Genomic DNA, 19,403 nt, shown 5'->3' with positions numbered 1-19,403 from the left:
CAGCGTCTCGGTTCATTTAACTCTGGAAAAACACTGCCGACAGACATCTGTGTTTTCAAGCTTCTGTCATCTGTTTTATTCCGGTGTATACAGACAATAAAAGTGATTTACAGTGGACTCTAGTGTCACTGCAGCCACAGCAGGACATTTAGGTCTGGTTCTGTTCGGAATAGCCTGTTTTAATTGCTTGCAGAGGTATGCCTGCGCAGGTCCACCAGCACTTACTGTACGCTCAGTGGAAGAGCAGTATCAAGCTGACATTAGTCAAACTGACATGTCTTCCTAGCTAGGAGGTTAATTCCCTAAACAGCAAGGAGTGTCTCTCTCTGTTGACACCCACTGCTTTCCTCCGCGGCTCTGAGGGAGGTTATCACGGAGGTTCACTGCTGCCCGCCTGCCTGAAAGCTCAACTTGACTAATGGAGATGGAGAGAGGTGGATTTTCAATGAGGCGATGACAAACTTCCAGATAAATCAAACTGAAACTGAAATATACAAAATGAAATTCTCAGATAAATCACAAACTGACACAGACTAAAGTTAAAAAAATAATAATAATAAAAAAATCACATGGGTGAAATGGGCCCAGCGTGAGATAAATGAAAAGTGGTGATAAGGAGAACAAGAATGAATATTGTCATGACAGATGGAATGGGTAATATATTCTAATAAATATGCAAAAAACAAAGTGTAGGTTTAAGCATCTGCACGCTTAGAGAGAAGGCAAAAAGGCAGAGGAAACTATGCACCGATGAAAAGAGCAGAGCCGTTGTGGGGATGGGGGAGGGGTGTGGTGGGGGGTGGATGAGTCACACAGACTTACTTCTTGACGGGGATTCTTCCCTCAGGGTTTAGCTGCAGCTTCAGCCGGGTGTATCTGCATTGCACAGAGCACACATCAGCAGCAGCTCGTGATAGCAGTTTATTCAGTGTGAGTGACACTCTTCATCAGGTCTAATGTATGTGTGGGGGCTGTTTGCTTGATCTTACATGCGTGACTGACATAAATGACTGTCTGCCATGACCAGGTTTGCAGACTCGTACGTAATGCATCGGAAAGAGATAAAAAGCACGTATCCAAATATCTTAAAGTGGCTGACTGTGCATGAGTGGAGTTCTCTTTGCATACTGCGGATATATCTGCCGGCGTTTACACGGGAGGTCAGAACTGTGGGCTAATCCCTGGAAGTCTTGAACGCTGGCAGGGCAGAGCAGTGCAGCAGCAATGCACAGGCAGCGTGTAACCTGGCCTATAAATAGCTCGGCTGCAACAGGAGCCATCATTGTAGGCTGGGCTTTAAGTGGCTGCTGGCTAATAATTAATATCCATTACAGTGTCCACTTGACAGAACTTGGCGACTGCCTCAGGCTAATAGGCTGGTGACTTTTAATTGTCAATTGGGATCAAAGTTTGGGGAGTTGTTTTTTTTTTTTCTTCTTTTTTAAAAGCTGTAAACAAAAGTTTTGGTTGGGATAAAGTTAGCCAGTAGCACTGCATGAGGCTTTATTTTCTCTTTCTTTCTTTTTAAAGAGAATGATTGAAAGGCTCCCAAACAAGGAAGGGAAGAGGTGTTTTTCAATGCCCCCATCTGACTCAGAGATGCTTGTATTATTCATTATGACACTGGAGAGAGGGGGAAACAGATTACTCACTGTCTCCTTTTCTGTTTACCTCACTACTTTCTCTGTTCTTCTTCACGTACCCACTCTAGCTAATCCTAGACGTTACTCATTTACTCATTTCTTCATTAGATGATGCCAAAGACATAAGCAGTTAGATGACGCTGCTCAACTCCAAGTTTCCAGACATAGTCACAGAGCAACACAGAGTAAAACACGCAGTTCTAACCCTGCCATGTTTGGTAATTGAGGGCTGTGTTATCCAAGGAGAGTATTCAATTATAATTGTACTGATTTCAACACCTTTCAGCAAGTGGTCATTTAAAAAACCTGCTGGGTTCTGTTTAGTTTCCTGTTGATGAGAACGCTGCCCAGCTATGCCGCTCCTCAGAAAACCCACCACCCAAAATCAGTATCACTGCTTTAAGAGACAGCGATGAGAATTAACCACACGCGGAGAAACATCAACATCACTTCAGGGAGGCAGCATCCTCGCGCTGCAGCAGCGGTATGGCGAAGAATTGCCTTATTTGTAAGCAAGGAGTGTACAAGAACTGCTGCTGCGAGCAACCGACGTGACCGCGAGACCTGCTGTATTCAGTTCTATTCCACTCTATCTGCACTATGTGGTCGATGACCAGTTTTATTGTCTCATAAGTCAATTAGCTCCTCGGGGGTGCACGTTAATGGCTTCTGTTCACTGATAAACAGCAGACAGCTGGGAGTTGTCGGCGAGCAGAGTCCAGCAAAAAATGATTTGCGTTCATATTTACGCTCACTCTGCGTGAGCTTCACTTGGAATCAGAGGTGACACGAGGGCAAAGGATGATGAAAGCGGTCATGGACATAGAGCCACTGATAAGGATAATCAGTGATTTATGTAATACCCTGGAACTGACAAAATACTGGCTTCCTGTTTTTTGCCCTCTCTTCCTCTCTTTTCCCAATTCAACCCAAAGCTCAGCTCACCGAGTCAGCCTGGAATCTACTATATGTCACTACTGTAACACAAAACAAACACTACAGCACCAAACAAATGCACACTCACATATGGGAAGCAATAAAAAGACAACTGACGCATGCAGGGTGTTTTATAAACTGGTATAAACATATTTCCAGCTGTTTTGATAATTCTGCTTTCGTCTGTTCTTACTTCCTCCGTTGATGTGTGAAAAATCAGGCTGCGTTGTAGACTGCAGTGTGTGAACAATGTAAGCACAAATGTGCTTTGGTGAAGGTGTAAATGCTACATGATGGTTTCGCAAGATTTTTACATAACATTTTACCATTTTTGTTCATGTAAAATACATCAGGTCCCTAATGTGACTCTTGCTACGAGTGACATTTCTAGTGCTTGCAGACCCGATTTTCATATCTATCTTGGGGACTGTAGATTTACATTTTGTTCGAGACTGCTTGCATGTGCGCGTGCGCATGTGTCCGCGTGTGCATGCATCCGGTGACGTACGCTTTTTCGAGGCACGCCTCTCTGGACATGTTCTGCACCAAGAGGTTGGACGCCAGGTTGAAAAGCTCTTCTGCCCATTCCTGCAGGAAATAAAATGCACACACAACATTAACACACACACACACACACACCTAGAGTCAGGAAAGAGAGCGGCGGTGAACTCATTTGTGCTTTGATGCTGATAACTGCTGAAGGCTGGAAGTTTGTGTTCAGTTTCTGCTGCCATGTGTCAGGAATAAATGAAGTTCATGCATACTGAGTAGGTATGCTGATCATTTTTCATAATTTTCCAGAGTGGTAAATGACTTGATGATGAACTTATGATGCAGGTTTTCACCATGATCCTAAAAAAAAGAAATGGTACCTCCGTCTAAAGCCTCCTAAATCAATTAAAAATAAACAACTATTGAGAAATGCTTTCACTCTTTGAGAATATTATTTATTGCTTTTAATGGCTTAGTTTAATAGCAAATACAAAAAATAGGCACAAAATTAAAACCCCATGCATATTATAGAGCAAGTCCCCATCAAAGAGCCTAAACAGCTGTGACCCATCGAGGTGTAGATTCACTAATTCATCAGCAGCAGATTCACAGATCTGACTAGTTTTTTTCCAGCACATCCCACAGATGTCTAAATGAACTGACATCTGTGCAATCTGAAGGCAAAGTTAACATCTTGGAAGCCTCGTCATGCTCCTTAAAAGCATTCCCAAGCACTTTTTACGGTGTTCCACGACTCATTGCCCCTATGAAAAACTCTAATGTCGTCAGAGAGTACCTTTGCAATTCAGACACGAGCTTGGTTTGCACTAATGTTTAGGTATGTGGTACGTTTAAGATTAACATCCACATGAATCCAAGGATCCCAGGAAAACATTACCCAGAGCATCACACTGTTTCTGGCAGCTTGCCTTCAATTCAATTCAATTTTATTTAAATAATACAAAACAAAAACAGTTGGCTCAAAACAGTTTATATTGTAAGGTAAAGACCCTACATTAATACAATTATTACGATGTACTATTCTTCACATAGTGCATCCTGCTGCCTTCTTTTTCTCCAGGTGAATGATGCCTGGTTGCCCACATGATGGGTGAGTATAGGCACATGGGTAGGGCTACACAACCTCACCCTGACTGCCCAGTTACTGGCTAAGATATCCCACTCACCACTGTAGATGCCGGAGATGCCACTGCACAGGTCAAAGTTATTACTCACTTCACCTGTCTGTGGTTGTTTTTGGTTGTCCTGGTTATGTACAATAAAAAAGTAGTTACTTTGTTTACTGCTGCTATGCATGATTTTCTTTTTTTACCTTCGCAATCTCCTCTTGGAACGCCATGAAGTTCAGGTAGGTGATATTCACCATGTCGGTGCCACTCACAACCGTCAGCATCCTGCTCTCCAACTTCCCCGACAGCGTGCTGTTATCCAGCAGCTCGCGCAGCTTGGCTTCCTTTACAATGAAACAAAAACACACAAATAAAAAAAAACATATGTTATAACAAAGACATGAACTATACAGATCTAAATGAAAAACAAAAGTCACCAAATGAATGAATTTCTATAACAAAATCCCCTTCAATGACACATCGACAGCCACGGAGTGGTAATGATAATTTTCTTAGGAGAAAGAGAAGTATTTAAAATTTTTATATTTAAAAATAATATCCCTTACAGGCATGGATGAGGAACACTTAATTAATAAGCTTTCACAATGATCTCGTTTACATAAAAAAATTATTTATAGTGCTTTAGATTCTCTAATTCAGGAACCTAATACAGTGTTGCGTATGTCCCACTTGATCAGTGCCCTTTCCTCTCATGTGATTATTGCAACAACTGGTCACAAGTCACATGATCATATGCTCGATATCCTATTGGCTAATGCTTTTGTATTTTTTCATTTCATATCTGCTCCAATTAAAAGCCTCAAATAAAGCATGTTGATAAAAGAAATTGTGCTACATAACCCAAGTTCTGAACACTTTATGTTAGCCTCTAATCCGGGCTGCACACACGTTGAACCTTGGTGGAACAGATCAGCCAGAGCGGCATCTAGAAGCTAGCAGGCCAAACAAAGCTTCAACGAAATGGCAAATGAGATAAAACAGGCCACAGAGGAAGACGAGCAATGCTTTTTTTTGAGGAAGTGGGAGACGGCACTGCTCTGTGTCATGGCATTTTGCTGTGATGTTGTTTCAAAACAAAAACAGTCTCTGAATGAACTCAGAGGAAACAAGACTGGTTAACATTTGGGAGTTCGCACCTTATTTGATGGCTGATTTGGTTGATTAATTAGAGGACAGAGGTAGAGAGTCCGTGTGAGGCTACAGCACCAGCGATTGTCAGTTTGTGTAAAGGGTGCATATGGCAGGCTATACAAGCAGGAAACGAGGTGGGTTACGTATTGAATGGAGAACTTACATGTAGACATGTAAGCACAAATGTCCAATAAGATGTCAGCACAGGATTTATTGTGTTATTTATTATTTATTAATAACCCCATGACAGCTCCCCAAAAATGAGAGCATGAGGGTTTTCCAGCCTTGCTTTTTAGCTTGTTTTAAGCCCAAAAAACATCCTCCTGTCTCAACATATTTCCAGCTTAACTGCAAAACCCCCCATACATACAATAACTTGTAATCAACATTACAGGAAAAACTGTTTTGCTAAAAAAAACACCAGAGGACTCACTTAACCCAGGAGACCCGAGGAGAATGCTTTTCTTGCTCTCAAAGGGTTTTATTTTTAAAGGCTTATATAAAAACTGCAAATTCCTAAGTCAACAGAAATTGTCCCCACATTGAGAAAAAGCAATTGTCGGACTTAGTACAACCCTAATTCTCTCATCATCCGACAAAATCAGAGGGCTGCTGCAGGAAGTCTGATCTCTCCTACAACAAAACACTGGGTGCTGGCAATACTCCAGCTCCCACAGAGGAAAAACTCTGGAGAATTTGCATTCAGCCGAGCTAATTGTCAGAGGAGAATTAAACCAAACTAATTTTAGCAAATATATATTTAAGAAGTTCATCTTTGGTGCGAATCACAAAAAAAGCCCAAAAAAAGAGAACCCAACTACAATGCCTCTGAGGAGAAAGAGAGGAATAACAACGATCTCCTTCTCTTCTTTGCAAACCCAGTATGCAAGTGGCATACAGAATTCTTGCTCCGGCTTAATTAACACAACAGAAAAGCCCTGTAAAGGATTTTGCAGTGAAAGCAAATGAGCTTCCACTAATTTGACCAATCAAACAAAGAGCATTGTGTCCTGTGTCATGCTGATAAATGTCCTCTACACATCCCTCACACCCCCCAATCAAATTGTGGAGGCTTAGTGGCGCCTGCGATTATCACACTGAGAACTTCTAAGGCAATACATGTTCACCCTGTCCCTTCTGACAGCCTGTGTACTCCCCCTTAACTAGTTTATGTGGCTAAGGAGGTACTTCTTGAAAATAAGACGTTGCTCTTTTAAATTAAAGAAAAAATGTATATGTGGAGAAAACAGGTTTTCAGTGTTGTGTATCATTTAGATGATTAGAGTCATGTGTGGACTTGACCACCAATCGATGGAACACATACACATGCACATCCTGAGTTCAATGAGAATCAATCACTGTCCACTTATGTATTCTGAATGACACCCGCGTCATCATTCAAAGCATAAAAAGCCACTTGCAATTTGCTAAAACACACAAAGCTCCCTCTGAGAAACGCTCTGGCTGACAGCCAGACATGAAAGGCTTCTGAGAACAGACGGGATGACAGTAAGATGCATATTTCATGTATTACTACAACGTCAATGCAATTTGATATTGTTTTGAAGCTACTGGTAGCCATTAGCTGAACGTAGGGCTCATCTCCCACTATGCAGTCATATGGGCGGGAGCTGCAGGCACTTACATCAGCAGTTATGTTGGGAAAAGACTGACTGACTGAAAGAAACAAGCTGACAGGTGGGCCCTGCTGGATGGGAGCAGGAGCAGGGGTGGAGGAGATGAGGACAAAATAAAGAAAAGTAGAAATAAAGCAAGGAACAGAGAGCAATGGAAGGAGAGGAGCGGGAAGGGGGTAAGCCATGTGAGTGAAAACCAATTTGTGCTGGTGCATTGGGGGAGCTATTAGAGGCATGCCTGCGGTCTCAGTTACCACAAGGAGTGGAGATTCAGAGAAAGGGAAAGAGTAGGGATGGGATTTGGATGATGGTGTGGTTGAGTTAAGCCTTTATGAAAACACAGCCATGGCCTCTGTCTTCTGTTGCTATAGTGCACGCGTGTGAGTGTCGTGTATGATGCTTGTGAGCACGTGCTTAGTCAAGCTTTCAAGGTGCATGTTGGCAGCTGCTGCCTGTCAGTATAAGAACTCTTCTCAAACACTTAGCATTCAGCTGGAGATGCAGCCCGAGGAAATACACAGACTTTCTCCTTCTGCCTTAGTTTGTCACGAGGCCCCCACCTGCCCCCACCTGTCACCAGCCATGCGCTCAGACTGTGTCACACTCTGTTGGGCACAGGGAAGAGATTCAGATTGGCAAAGAGAAGTCAGCCACACCTCAGGTCATTAAACCTGCAGCACGGCACCTGTCTAAACCCTCTCTCCTGCGCACACAGCTCGGACACACACCATCGCAAATGCACACACCACACGTCCACCTTAGCACAGGCATGGAACTGCAGTCGTGCAGGCTCGGCTCAACGCTCACACAGAGAAATACACACCCTCACACAGAGTGTGTGTATAAATAAACACACAGAGAGACATTAGATCAAAGGAAATGTCAGTATGAATGATTGATGATGAGCCATCTACCTACACACCACTCAGCAGGATCTGCAAAATCTAGTGAACCCGGTTAAGGAAAGGGCTTAAATTTAAGTTTATTATTAATGCAGAATGTAACAGTGACTGGGCTAAAAACTGGATGATAATGAACCAAAACCAAACTTAACAACTGACGAAACAATTCTGCACCAGCCTTAACTCCCTTTCAGTTAGGCCCCTGGCAGTACAGCCACTGTGGCCTGCTCACCATCATGGGCCTGACAGGCTACACTCCCCAAGAGGAGCTGCAACCAGACACGGGATGCCCGATGCTGGTGTTTTGACGCTGTGTTGAGCTTACACAGATGTTTTGAAAGCCTGCTTTGTGGTTCAAAATGCCCACGTCACTTGATCACATGACGTGGCTATTTTTGGAGCTTTTGACCCCAGTTTTGACAAGCGGCTTGCCTGTTGTTTCTAACCTTGATTGACAGTGTGTAGAAAAAACCCAGTGACACCGAAAACTCTCAGAAAGCTTAAAAGTCATCATCATCATTATTATTATTATTGTTAGCAGCAGCAATCACAGCAAAGGGCAGTTTGTGGGACCCTATTGACAGCTCAGTTAGCGAAACCCATAGTACCCGCAGGGCAACAGATAATCCCACCGTAGCGGTCTAAAGATACATCGCTCATGTGTAACATGAACCATTAGTCTAGTGCCAAGTTGTAAACCTGCACCTTTATTTAAAAAAGAAATCCCGTTGTGTACATGTCTACATGAAACAAGCGTTTCATGTAGACATGTATGTGATGATTTTCTATTTTTTCCAATTTGCAAAAGAAGAAGCTAAAACTAAACTAAATAAATTGATATTTTTGAATAAAAATCTTTACGTAGCATTTGATTTTCTCTTATTCATCTTTATTTTTCATAAGCATAACAAGCTACATTCATTCACACGTCATTCCACTGTAGATAAAACACAAAGATTAATGGGGCACTGTGGTTACGTATATATCCACAACACGTATGTGGTTATGAAAATAAGCTCATTAGCCTCTTCTCTGTAGATTGTATAAATTGTGCATTGAATTTGATAACACGCTGTTTGTTACAGTCAAAGTTTTTCTTGTTTTGTTGTATGGACATTTCTCCAAAATGTCTTAATTATGGTTATTTTTAAGAACTGGTTAGAATTGCGGAAAATCTGCGTTGCTTAAAAAACTAGCATTATCACCATGTGACATAGCAAAAATGGCCAGAAGGTGTCACTGTAGAGACGGGTGTCAGATTGTTTCAAAAGCTCGATACAAATTCGACTCATCTGCTCTAAACGTTTTAGTGTTTCACAAGGCCTCGGTTGGCCCATCGCTACAGTGGTCTTCTTACTATCATGGCCTGACTCACTATGCTACTCAAGAGGAGCTGCATGTCCTGCCTATATAATCAGTAGCTCCTCCCACTGCAGGAAATAACAATTATCCAGCAATTGAGTACCAAATCAACTCAATCATAAGCCTATCTAGTTATATGAAGTAAATGAAGCTCTTCTGAGCCTGTTTAAAAACACATTCTCCAAACATTAGGCAAATCTCTCCCTCCTTCATACCACACTTGGTACTTTCCCCCAAGAGCTTGACCGTAAAAGGAGTCCAAAAGGGTCCTGACTGTTTTGGCAGTTCCTGAGTCCAAACCAGAGGAAGGCCAAGCGCATTTTGGAGTAGAGGTCAGAAACCATCAAATTAATCACATACAAGTCTCAAAAACTATTTTTAATCAGACTTGTTTGGAAATTCGTCAGTGACTTAGCAGCAATACAAAGGAAAAATAGCAAGGTCAAAGCATTGTGCGTTGTTTAGAGGTCACACGCCTCCTCATGACACACATGTTGGACAAGTAGTAGTGGAATTGTCGAATGCTTTTATGACGAGCTTCGCTTCACGAATGTATATTAACGTGGTTAAAACAATTATTAGTTGTAAAGGAAAGCTGTTTTAACAGATGAACCTTGCTATGTTCAAGGCAGCTGTAGCAGGAGTACAAGCTGAGTAATGTGAAAAGTTCTTTCTTTTCTTTTTTGAAGCACCAATTCTCACAAGACCTGCATTTTGCATGTTTTTTTTAAGCTGGTTTGGTTGGTATCTTGAGGATGGCAGCACTTTAGCTGACTCTGCCAGCCTGCGCATTGAAGTTCACACTGAATTTTTAAAAGCATCTGCACTTGTTAAACAAAAGGATGTTATAGAAGCACTGGGAACTTATTTTATGGATATAATAACGATTTCAGCCTTGTAGTAGTTGTTCAGGCTTTATTCAATGCTGCAACAAGTAAATCAGCTATCTCCTTGAACTATAACTTATCATACAATTTTGGCTAAGATGTGTATATTCAATAGTGTAGAGTCGTTATAAGGTGTATTTGGTATTTGAATCAAAGAAGATATTCTCATCTTTGCCTTTTCCCCCATCTGACCTCATGCACAATCTGCTCATGGATTTATAATCATCGGACAAATGAGCAGAAAGACTTACATCCAGCTTGAACATCAGAATTCTGAGGAGCATATTCTAACGTATGGAGCCGCGGCACTGCAGAGCAGTACTATCAGCAGGGCACCTAACCTCCTCCTGCTGCCGGCTAGCCTTGTTAACTAACAGAGCGGCAAGATGCTGCTGGTGGGACGGTAAAGCTTTGGGCCTTTTGGAAGGCAATTATGGGATATCAAGCTGGGGGGTGATGTGCTCATTCTGCCACACAAATGCTGCGCAGATGCATGTTTTTGTCATTTATTTGCACTCGTTTTCAGCAAAAAATATTTACTGATGTATGAGCCGCTTCAGTCTGAGCCGTATGACGATATGCCTCGTGTCGCTTATCTTTGTCATTTTATTGATGTTTAGTTTGTCTATATCTGTACGCCGATGTGCATCCTTGTCTACCAGCCAGTGTGAGTCACAGTCTACAGAGCATTTCACCCACAGCAAAGCTAATCCTAAGATGACTCCCTCTCTTGGCAATGCAGTCATTTATTTAAGAGGGTCACGCCGGATCTGCAGAGCATGTTTTAAACATTAGCTGCTTCATAACCTTACACAGACAGAAAGCACTGAAACGTTGATCCTATTAGAAGAAAGCCATAGCTTTTGCTTTCTGTAAATGGCCTTCCTAATAATCCACACTCATTCATGTGCCACCCAGACACATATGAGCAGTGACATCAACACAGAAAAAAAGAGAAAGGGGGGACTTGCACTTCACACCCTCGCTGTGGGAGTCTGATGCCTTACTGCTACACGGGGACACCATGTAGTTCAGCTTAAAAGCGTTTCTGCTGATCAGTCTGTTTAGTTCAGCCACAGTAGCAGCAGCCTTTCATATAAGTATGGGCGAACTGTCTGCTCCCATTGCAGTTCTGCAGTTTCATACTTTAAACTTCCTCAGTGTGGAAACTGCTTTGCTAACTTTTCTAGCTTCGGGTAAAACTCAGCCACCGTACTGCACACTGCCCAAGGATAAGCTGCAGATAAGTCTCACAAACAACCGCACTGTAAACACGATCAAAGAATAAAAGAGAGAGGGGAAGTGCAAGGGAATCGGTGAGGGATGAAGGATCTTTGATTCTGGGTAAGCCGTCTCCCGTCTTTCCTGTGCTGTCTGTATCGCACTCCCACATAGTCATAATTCAGGTGCGAACCAAAGTATCAATGAGCAGCAGACCACCGCAGTTTCATGAGATGGCGAAATACCCATGAGGACAGGACTAAAAGGTCAGTGATTCATCAGTCAGCTGTCAGGTGATGCATCACCAACCACAGTACAGAAGTGACTGCACACATATTTGGTACATTTGGTGAGTGTGTGTGTGTACTTTGCCATCCAAAGCCAGAAAACACTTTGTCACAAATCTTCGAGTGAAGCGTGAGTGAACAGTTTGCGAAAGAGGAAGCCCTCGGGATTTAAATTGTATTATCTTTTGGAGTAAGACACTAGGCTTAATGTTTACATGTGTTTGATTGAGGAGTGCAATGATTAAGAAGGGAATCACAATAACAAAAAACACATCCTGATGAAAGCACTAGCTCCTCACAAGCACTCCAGTCGAATACATTAGCCAGTGGTAATGCGTCGCCAGGGCTCAGTCATGCAGCGAGGCACAGGTTGAGAAAATGCGTAGGAGGAAGTTGAAAGCTCGTATGGACTTAACAATCCTTCATTCCAGCTCTTCAACAGGGGCATTTCATTAACCCCGAAGCAGTGAGACATGAAACAAGAGACAGAAGGGGTGGACGGAGGGGAGACCGAGAGCGTATATCACGGCATTTCCAAAATGCCAGCACATCAGCAATAACTTCAGGTGACAGGCGCTCGTTTTCGCGTCTTGGGGAAGTGGCGCACCATTCACACCCAATACTAATCATCTCATGACACGCAGAGGAACTGGCCATTCCAGACGTTCAGGGAGAAAGAGAAAAATTCATTTTTTAAAAGAGGACTTACACAACTGCTGCATTTCTCATTTTATCATGAATAATCTACTCGTGGACTCTTGAATTTATTCCTCTCACCGATCAGACTTTTATTGTACCGCACAGCTACACTTCTGTCTAGACCCGCAGGGTTAACTGGACTCTACACTCCAGGCTAAAATGCATCTGGAAGAAATTCACAAGTTCAGGTATGTTTATGTTTCACCCCAGAAACCATGTTTTTGTTCATCATGCTGCTGTCATTGGGCCTGGGTGTAAAACAGGAAGATCCAGGTGCATCCAGAGTTTTTCCTCTATCAATTTCATTATTTGGGAGGTTGCTTAGAAAAATGCTTTTGTTTGGTTTTGGTATCTTCAAGGCCCTCGGGGGGTTAATGGTGTCTCTAGTATGGCAAAGATGGATATATTTACTGAGGGTTTCTCAGAGGAGTTGCATAACCTGTTTACTAAAGATTGTGCAGCTCTTTCCAGTTACTAGTATACTTGAGTTAATAGCAGGGATAAAGATCTAAAGGAAAGCACTGATGCTTCTACAGCTACTGCAACTTAAAATGGTATACGCAGGACTGCTTCTCCACCTCAGGGGCCTTGCACAGCTGTAGATGCAGCTGCGTCTACAGCTACTTTCACAGATTCAACCGAATTTTATCCTCCGCTGTCAGACTCTGCTCTTCAGTTGAAGCTAAAAGGATTCATCTTAAAGTGGAAAAAGAAGCGTTAAAGTTTCAGAGATATTTCTTGACGATACTTTGTCACCAGCGATGTGCCTGTGAGGAAGTGGCAGTCCTTTGAAAGAGCTTGTGAGGCTGATTTGAGCATGTGCACCAAGCTGTTGTTCCAGGTGCCAGTCATTGATATTTTGCATCCACCATGAGTATTCCCTGGTGGGACACATGGGGGGAAATAAAGCTTTAAACCAACTGCTTAGACAGTTTTACTGCCTTGGGGTGAAATCAAATGTTGCAAAATACTCATAAAAACTGTCATGTATGCCAAATTGTAAGGAAGCCTTACCAGTAAATTCCTCCATCTCCATTTCAGCTATTGCTGAGTGTTTTGAACATATAACATCCTCTGCCTACCATCCAAAGTTACCTAACTATAAAAGCACAGGTTGATCGTGCTGCAAAAGTATATAGAGAGTCCGTTTACCTCCTTTTGTGGATGAAAACGGACCCAAGAGTCATTAGGTTCAACCGAGAAGAACTGGTGTTTGGTCTCACAGTGCCCTTAAAGCTGCTAACAGACACCTGGAAGGTTAGATCAACCTTTGCTTTCTAATCTTTCAGACTCTGTGGAGTTTTATGACCAAGTTCCACAGCAGTGTGACATGGCCTAAACTAAATTCTGGAGCAAGCCCAAGAAACAATGAGATGTTGATATTATTTGGAGACAAAATACAGAGCATTTCAATTTTATTTATATAAAGTCACCTCAAGGTGCTTTATATTGTAAAGTAAAGACTGTACAATAATAGAGAAAAAACCCCAATAATCAAACAATCCCTTTTGACCATATGCTTGATAACAGTGGGGAGGAAAAACTCCTTTTAAGAGGTAGAAACCTCCAGCAGAACCAGGCTCAGGGGAGGGGCAGCCACCTGCCATTGAACAGTTGGGGGTGAGGGGAAAAGAAAAGGGACAAAATGGCTTTGGAGTGTGAAAACCACCCACGTCAGCAGTGTTGGGATGGGTTATGCAGGCTTGGGACTGGCACTAGGTGTACACTAGCTTGTGACCTGCCTGAAGCTGGGTTTGTATTTCCTCCTGCTATATAATTGGCGATCATTTACATGTAAGATGCATACGTTTTGTCTAGTACCCTCTATGGACAAAACATTAACATGCAGAGTTCAAACATCTCCCTGAGCTGGATGAAGAACTCTGATCACAGAGTGATGCCGTGAAGTTTAGTGCTGCAATGCTTTGACTTTGAATCTGGTTTTACTGGACACCCTTTGAAGTTTCAGTTCTAGAACGAATAATTAGGCAGCTTGGCAGCAACAGGAATACTGGAAACCTACTTCAACATAACACAACCGGCACCTGTTAAAAGCCAAATCCAGCCCCTCTCACACTCTTTCCCCTGCTTGGCAGTCTGAACAACAGCATTCCCTTTCCCACCACACTTGTTTCCTTTGTTTGGTTTTTCATTTGTAATATACTTAAGTTAGGTAACCATACTTCGCTGACTCCCGTGTTCATGAATATAACTGTCGTCTTTTCTTCCCGGATGTCATCTTGAATTTTGTGCAGTTGATTTTATTTACCAATAAAGGCTCACAAATACAGACATCGGCCAACGCAGAACAGATTCTGCGTATAAAAGTTGCCGGTCTACGACCGCAGAGTTTAAACGAAGTAAGCCTTGTGTAGTCTGAAAGCTGCTGACAGCCATACCCGCAGACCCGGCCAGCAAATGGCACAAACTCCTAATTTAGTCATATGAACGCTCTTGACATCTCATTCAGGCTGCCGTGTCATTGAGAGAAAACACATTCTTCACCAGAAACATAAAGACTGCTTGACAGCATTTGACTGCAAATCACAGCCCCCACAGTAACCAAGTCATCTGATTTAACTGTCACCCAAAACACGGAGGAGTTGCCACAGATTTTAATAGAACTCATCTTTTCAGCAGCAATGTAAGGACACACTGCTTTGGCGTTTGCACGTATACTTCCGACAAAATCTCACCAGATATCACATGATAGAATTTAATTAATCGCTCATATAGATTCCTAATAATTCTTTGACATAATTCTTAAAAAATCTCTGCTATCCTAGTAAGCTGAGCATGTTTTTTTAGGGTCAAGATGACTTTCATTTTTCCAAAGAACAAAAAAATGGAAGAATCTCAATTGCCTGCACATGGTGACTGCAGGACTTTGAAGAGAAAAATCCTCCAGTAATGGGCAGGAAATTGGTCAATCTTGCTGAGAAATCTACTTTCCTCTGGCATCAAGGTAGCATGCAAAGCATATCAGGAGGACCTTTACACCAATACTGGCATGATCAAAAGTTACAGTGTATTTATTTAACAGTGGTTGCCTTTTTTAACCATTAATCTCAATAAAACACACCAAAAAAAAAAATAAATTTCAACATGTTACAGCAACTCAACAGATACATTTAAGAAGCAATAAAGAAAATAAATGCTTTTCACTAAGTTTTAAGGTGTTACTGTGTCACTCTGTGCAGTCTCTACAGAATAAGGTAATTGTTAAAAAGGTTGTTTGAGTATTTCTGTTCACAGAAATCCAGTCATAACTCTCACAACCACTGGGACAGGCCACCAGTGAATACACAATTATATGGCCATTAATGGCCAAAAACAAACTTGTGTAACAGATGCTTGAGGCGTGAAGGGACCTGTTGAGAAGCAGGCTGCCAGTTTGGATTAAAAAAAGAACATAAAAGCTTGGAGGACTCTGCGTATGGATAATTATACAGAGGAGACACGCCACATTTCTGTCACAGTGCTCCTCAGTTCCTGAGAGAACCTTTTACAAGGGCACGTGCTCCATACGCAGCATTAAAATTAGGTCATAAATATTACATGTGTTCAGACACGCAAGGGGACTTTGTGAGCATCGAATAGTGACCCGGTTTCTCGGGGAGAGAGTTTGAAGGAGTGAATAAGCAGAAGAAAAGTGGCAAGAGGATGATTCACGCTGTGTGTGAATCACTCTGAAGGAAAGACGGAGAGACAGAAGGGGCAAGGGTTGATGAGGTGGAAGTAGTCTACCTGGCATACACTCTCCCTCCAGCTGACTGAGCCCACATTGGGCACACAGGAAGGCAGAGGTGCGGACGGGAGGGAGCTGACCTCAGATACACCGCATGAACTCCAGCGGGAGAAAAATAATCAGCTGCCAGGACTCACAAAAGCAGCTCTTCTCATTAGAATGAGCACTAAACAAAACTCGGGACTCGCTAGCGCACAGAAAAGTCAAACAGCTGAGCCTGAAGTCGAATTGAACAAGTACAACGCTTGTTTCAAGAATTTTGGAAAATGTCATAAGCATCATGCATAATAAAATGATATATTGCTAGAAAAAAGCTGAAAATTTTTATAAAGACAGCTTTTGAGTCCATTGTTCATAATATCTAACTAAATTGAGCATTTATTGCAGTTTTGGTTCCAGAGCAAAGAAAACAGGAGTAAACTAGCGCTAAAATGTTACATTTGGGTAAAACATAACATAAAATGTTACGTTTGTAAGAAAAAACATAAAATGTATCATAAAATGTTACGTTTGAGTAAAACGTAACATTTTACTCAACTTGTGTAAAAGTCTTTGACAAAGTTTCTAGTAGCAACTCGCTACTTAAAAGTTCCTCCTCTGTGTCATTGTGTCCCAGGTATTCTGGTCATTACTCCCACCCACTGCCTCTGACTCACACTCTTGAATTTGTGAGGTAGATGAACCCCATTTTGTTCAAGCTGTCCATCAAGTGGCACTCTGTCAGGGGTGGCACTAAAAACAGCTCGCAGGCACCGGCAACTGGCAGGTACATAACTATGGTAATTATCCTCTAGTCATACACAAGCTCTAATTTAGCGAGGGCAGACTTCTGAAAACGCAGAGGAGCTCTGACGGACTGCTAACAGCCAACCACACGTGGAAGGACACATGCGTGTGCGCTGGCATCCAAAAAGGCGCAGATGTATATACACCCACACAAAGACTAATAAACATAATTGGTGAAAAAATAGGCACGAAGCAGAGGCAGCCAAGAGACGGGTGAAACGGGCATTTACATTTTCGATGCTTCCTTGAGCGAGAAACTGAATCTGCTCCATTCTCTAAGTGACCCTGAAATGTGACTTCCCCGCTGAGAGGTGAAGCAGTAACAATCCGGTTATGTGTATTATTAGTGACTGTGCATAACATAGTGTCTCCTGTGAAAATATTTGACTGGAAAAAGTAAATGGGCATGAATCACAAGCAGTGCAACTTTGATGACCATCAAATGTGACGGTTCAGTCAGCGAAAATTCAGCAACCAGGCCAAATAATTTCCAATAAATGAACAACGAAAAGAACTTTGTATGTGACGTGCACGAGCAAATAATACAGCTTCACAGACGCAGGTATAAACTGAACAACAACTCAGAAGCCAAGCGGGCAAAGCGGCCGCACACAAGAGGGTCTGCTTGGCGAGCGCTGCAGCAGATTCCCGCTCTAGCAGGCAACTCTGCGCTCGAAGCTGAATTCTGCTCCTTCAATTCAATCTGATTTCAAGCAGTCTGGAGGGCAGAGCCCAAAAAGTACAAGGGCCCTAATGTGATTTGTCACTTTCAAAGCAGTGATGCCACAACCTCTGCGACTGACAGGTTAAGTTTACTGCATTACAGTGAGTTAGTTTTTGTTTAGACACTAGCTCAGGGTATGGCAGTCTTACCATTTCATATCAGGCAAATGAGTGGTTTGAAGTTGTCATGTTGCGCTGTAAGCGAAAGACAGTCTGTTGCATTTTCTTTTTGAGGGACTATTATCTGGAAAAACTGCTATAGTGGAGCCCTTACAGCCAGACTTGTACTGTGTTTCACTGAGTGACATCTGGCAGTTACACAAACATGGTTTACACCTATTTGTTTGCATTTTGGAAATGTGAACAAATAGAATTGACCGATCTGCTTTAACTCATTAATGGAGATTTGTCGCGTTAATGCAGTTATGGCGTTAACGTCATTTTAACGAGATTAACGCTGACAGCACTAATTCTTATTATATTAAGGTAAACCTGTGATTAAACTAAATGAGATAGATAGCTGTTGTTAGTTAACTTGACAAACTTCATGGTCCCATATATAAGCAAATACGGTACAGAAGCACCAGTTATTTTGCTGCCACAGTGCACTCTCATGCGATGGCGATTTGCCTGCTTGGCTGTTGACTTCTACACGCGTGGGTTGTTGATTTTATGTGTGAGGAAATTTAAGTGCACAAGTGGCAATGAATACCTGCGCCTGTGAAATTAGATTACCTGGTTGAGATTATGTTTTATCTCGCATAGAATTAATGACATAACCCTGACTCCGTATTTATGTTCTTTAAAAATGTCTGCCAAAATTACCTACAAAGAGGGTGGATGGGAAAAAAAATAGACAATTCCAACCATCAGTACTTCATCTGGCACCCTGCTAGGGACCTTCCATAAGCCAGGAACCCAGAGGAGAGAAGCCCTACAGGGGCAAGCATCTACAATGGGGCCCGGGAGTAAATAATTCACAGGAGTCCCTGTTGGCATGGTGGAGCCTTCAGGCTGTAGTTGCTCTGCCACTGCAGATGCTGTAAGGAGGCAGCATATGTCCTCTCCCTTTGGCTCTTTCCTTTCTTGGACTCCTTCACTTGCACGTCCTTTCCTTTCATCTTGATAAACCGCTCTCATGTGCCGTGCCCTTGCCACGCAAAGGACTCAAGCAGAATCCAGACTCAATGACATCTTTAATAATCCTGACCAGAACCAATTGGGTTTATTGGGGGAAATTCCTGCAGGACATAGAAGGAGGGCTGTGGAGCATCAGAATTAGTTGAAGAGGAGAGGCTGTTTCTTTTTTTGTCTTTCTGCTCACAAAGCAGTATGCTTCGCATGTACCTGGCAGCACCTGACTATGACTTGATTTGTTTGGCTAATATGAATGACACGCAGGTGTTGTGTAATAATACAAAACAAAAAGCTAGTGCATTACAAGTGTCCTGCAATAAACTAGTCTTTTGAATTACAGAACTGAGGAAGAATAGTGATTTTTCTCTTACTTTATTCTGTCTTGAACGCAAATGTGGCATTACAAAATTACTGTTACCTCCTGATTTTTAAGGTACTGTGCATCTCCAAGGGCAAATTCACGGCAGATCTTGATTGAATCCACACGTCAAAACTCACTGTTTTCCTGTGAAAGCACAGTGGGGCTATTTCACTTCTTATTAAAGCTAACAGCTCAGAAGGTATCTGCTTCAGACGGCGGTGCATGCGGGATCATTCAAGCCTTTGCAAAAATAAAGAAAAAAAAGAAACTGGCAGCTGTTTAGCCATGCAGTCACTGCAG

At 42.3% G+C, this 19,403-nt stretch overlaps 1 protein-coding gene across 1 annotated transcript in view; it reads right to left on the bottom strand.

Annotated features, from left to right (window-relative positions):
- The window catches only part of plcb1l (phospholipase C beta 1-like), a 120,298-nt gene that overhangs the window by 47,741 nt on the left and 53,154 nt on the right, over nucleotides 1-19,403 (bottom strand). Inside the window, exons 4-6 of the mRNA XM_013908729.1 lie at nucleotides 4,405-4,545; nucleotides 3,088-3,167; nucleotides 823-876 (exon numbers count right to left, since the gene is read on the bottom strand). Coding sequence (XP_013764183.1) covers nucleotides 823-876; nucleotides 3,088-3,167; nucleotides 4,405-4,545 — 275 coding nt within the window. The remainder of the gene's footprint in view (nucleotides 1-822; nucleotides 877-3,087; nucleotides 3,168-4,404; nucleotides 4,546-19,403) is intronic.

Source organism: Pundamilia nyererei, unplaced genomic scaffold (genome assembly GCF_000239375.1).
Source record: "Pundamilia nyererei isolate P.nyererei 1_Seehausen unplaced genomic scaffold, PunNye1.0 scaffold00013, whole genome shotgun sequence".
NCBI lineage: Eukaryota > Metazoa > Chordata > Actinopteri > Cichliformes > Cichlidae > Pundamilia > Pundamilia nyererei.
The sequence above is the reverse complement of the archived record's forward strand: the minus strand, read 5'-3'. Positions and strand labels throughout refer to the sequence as shown.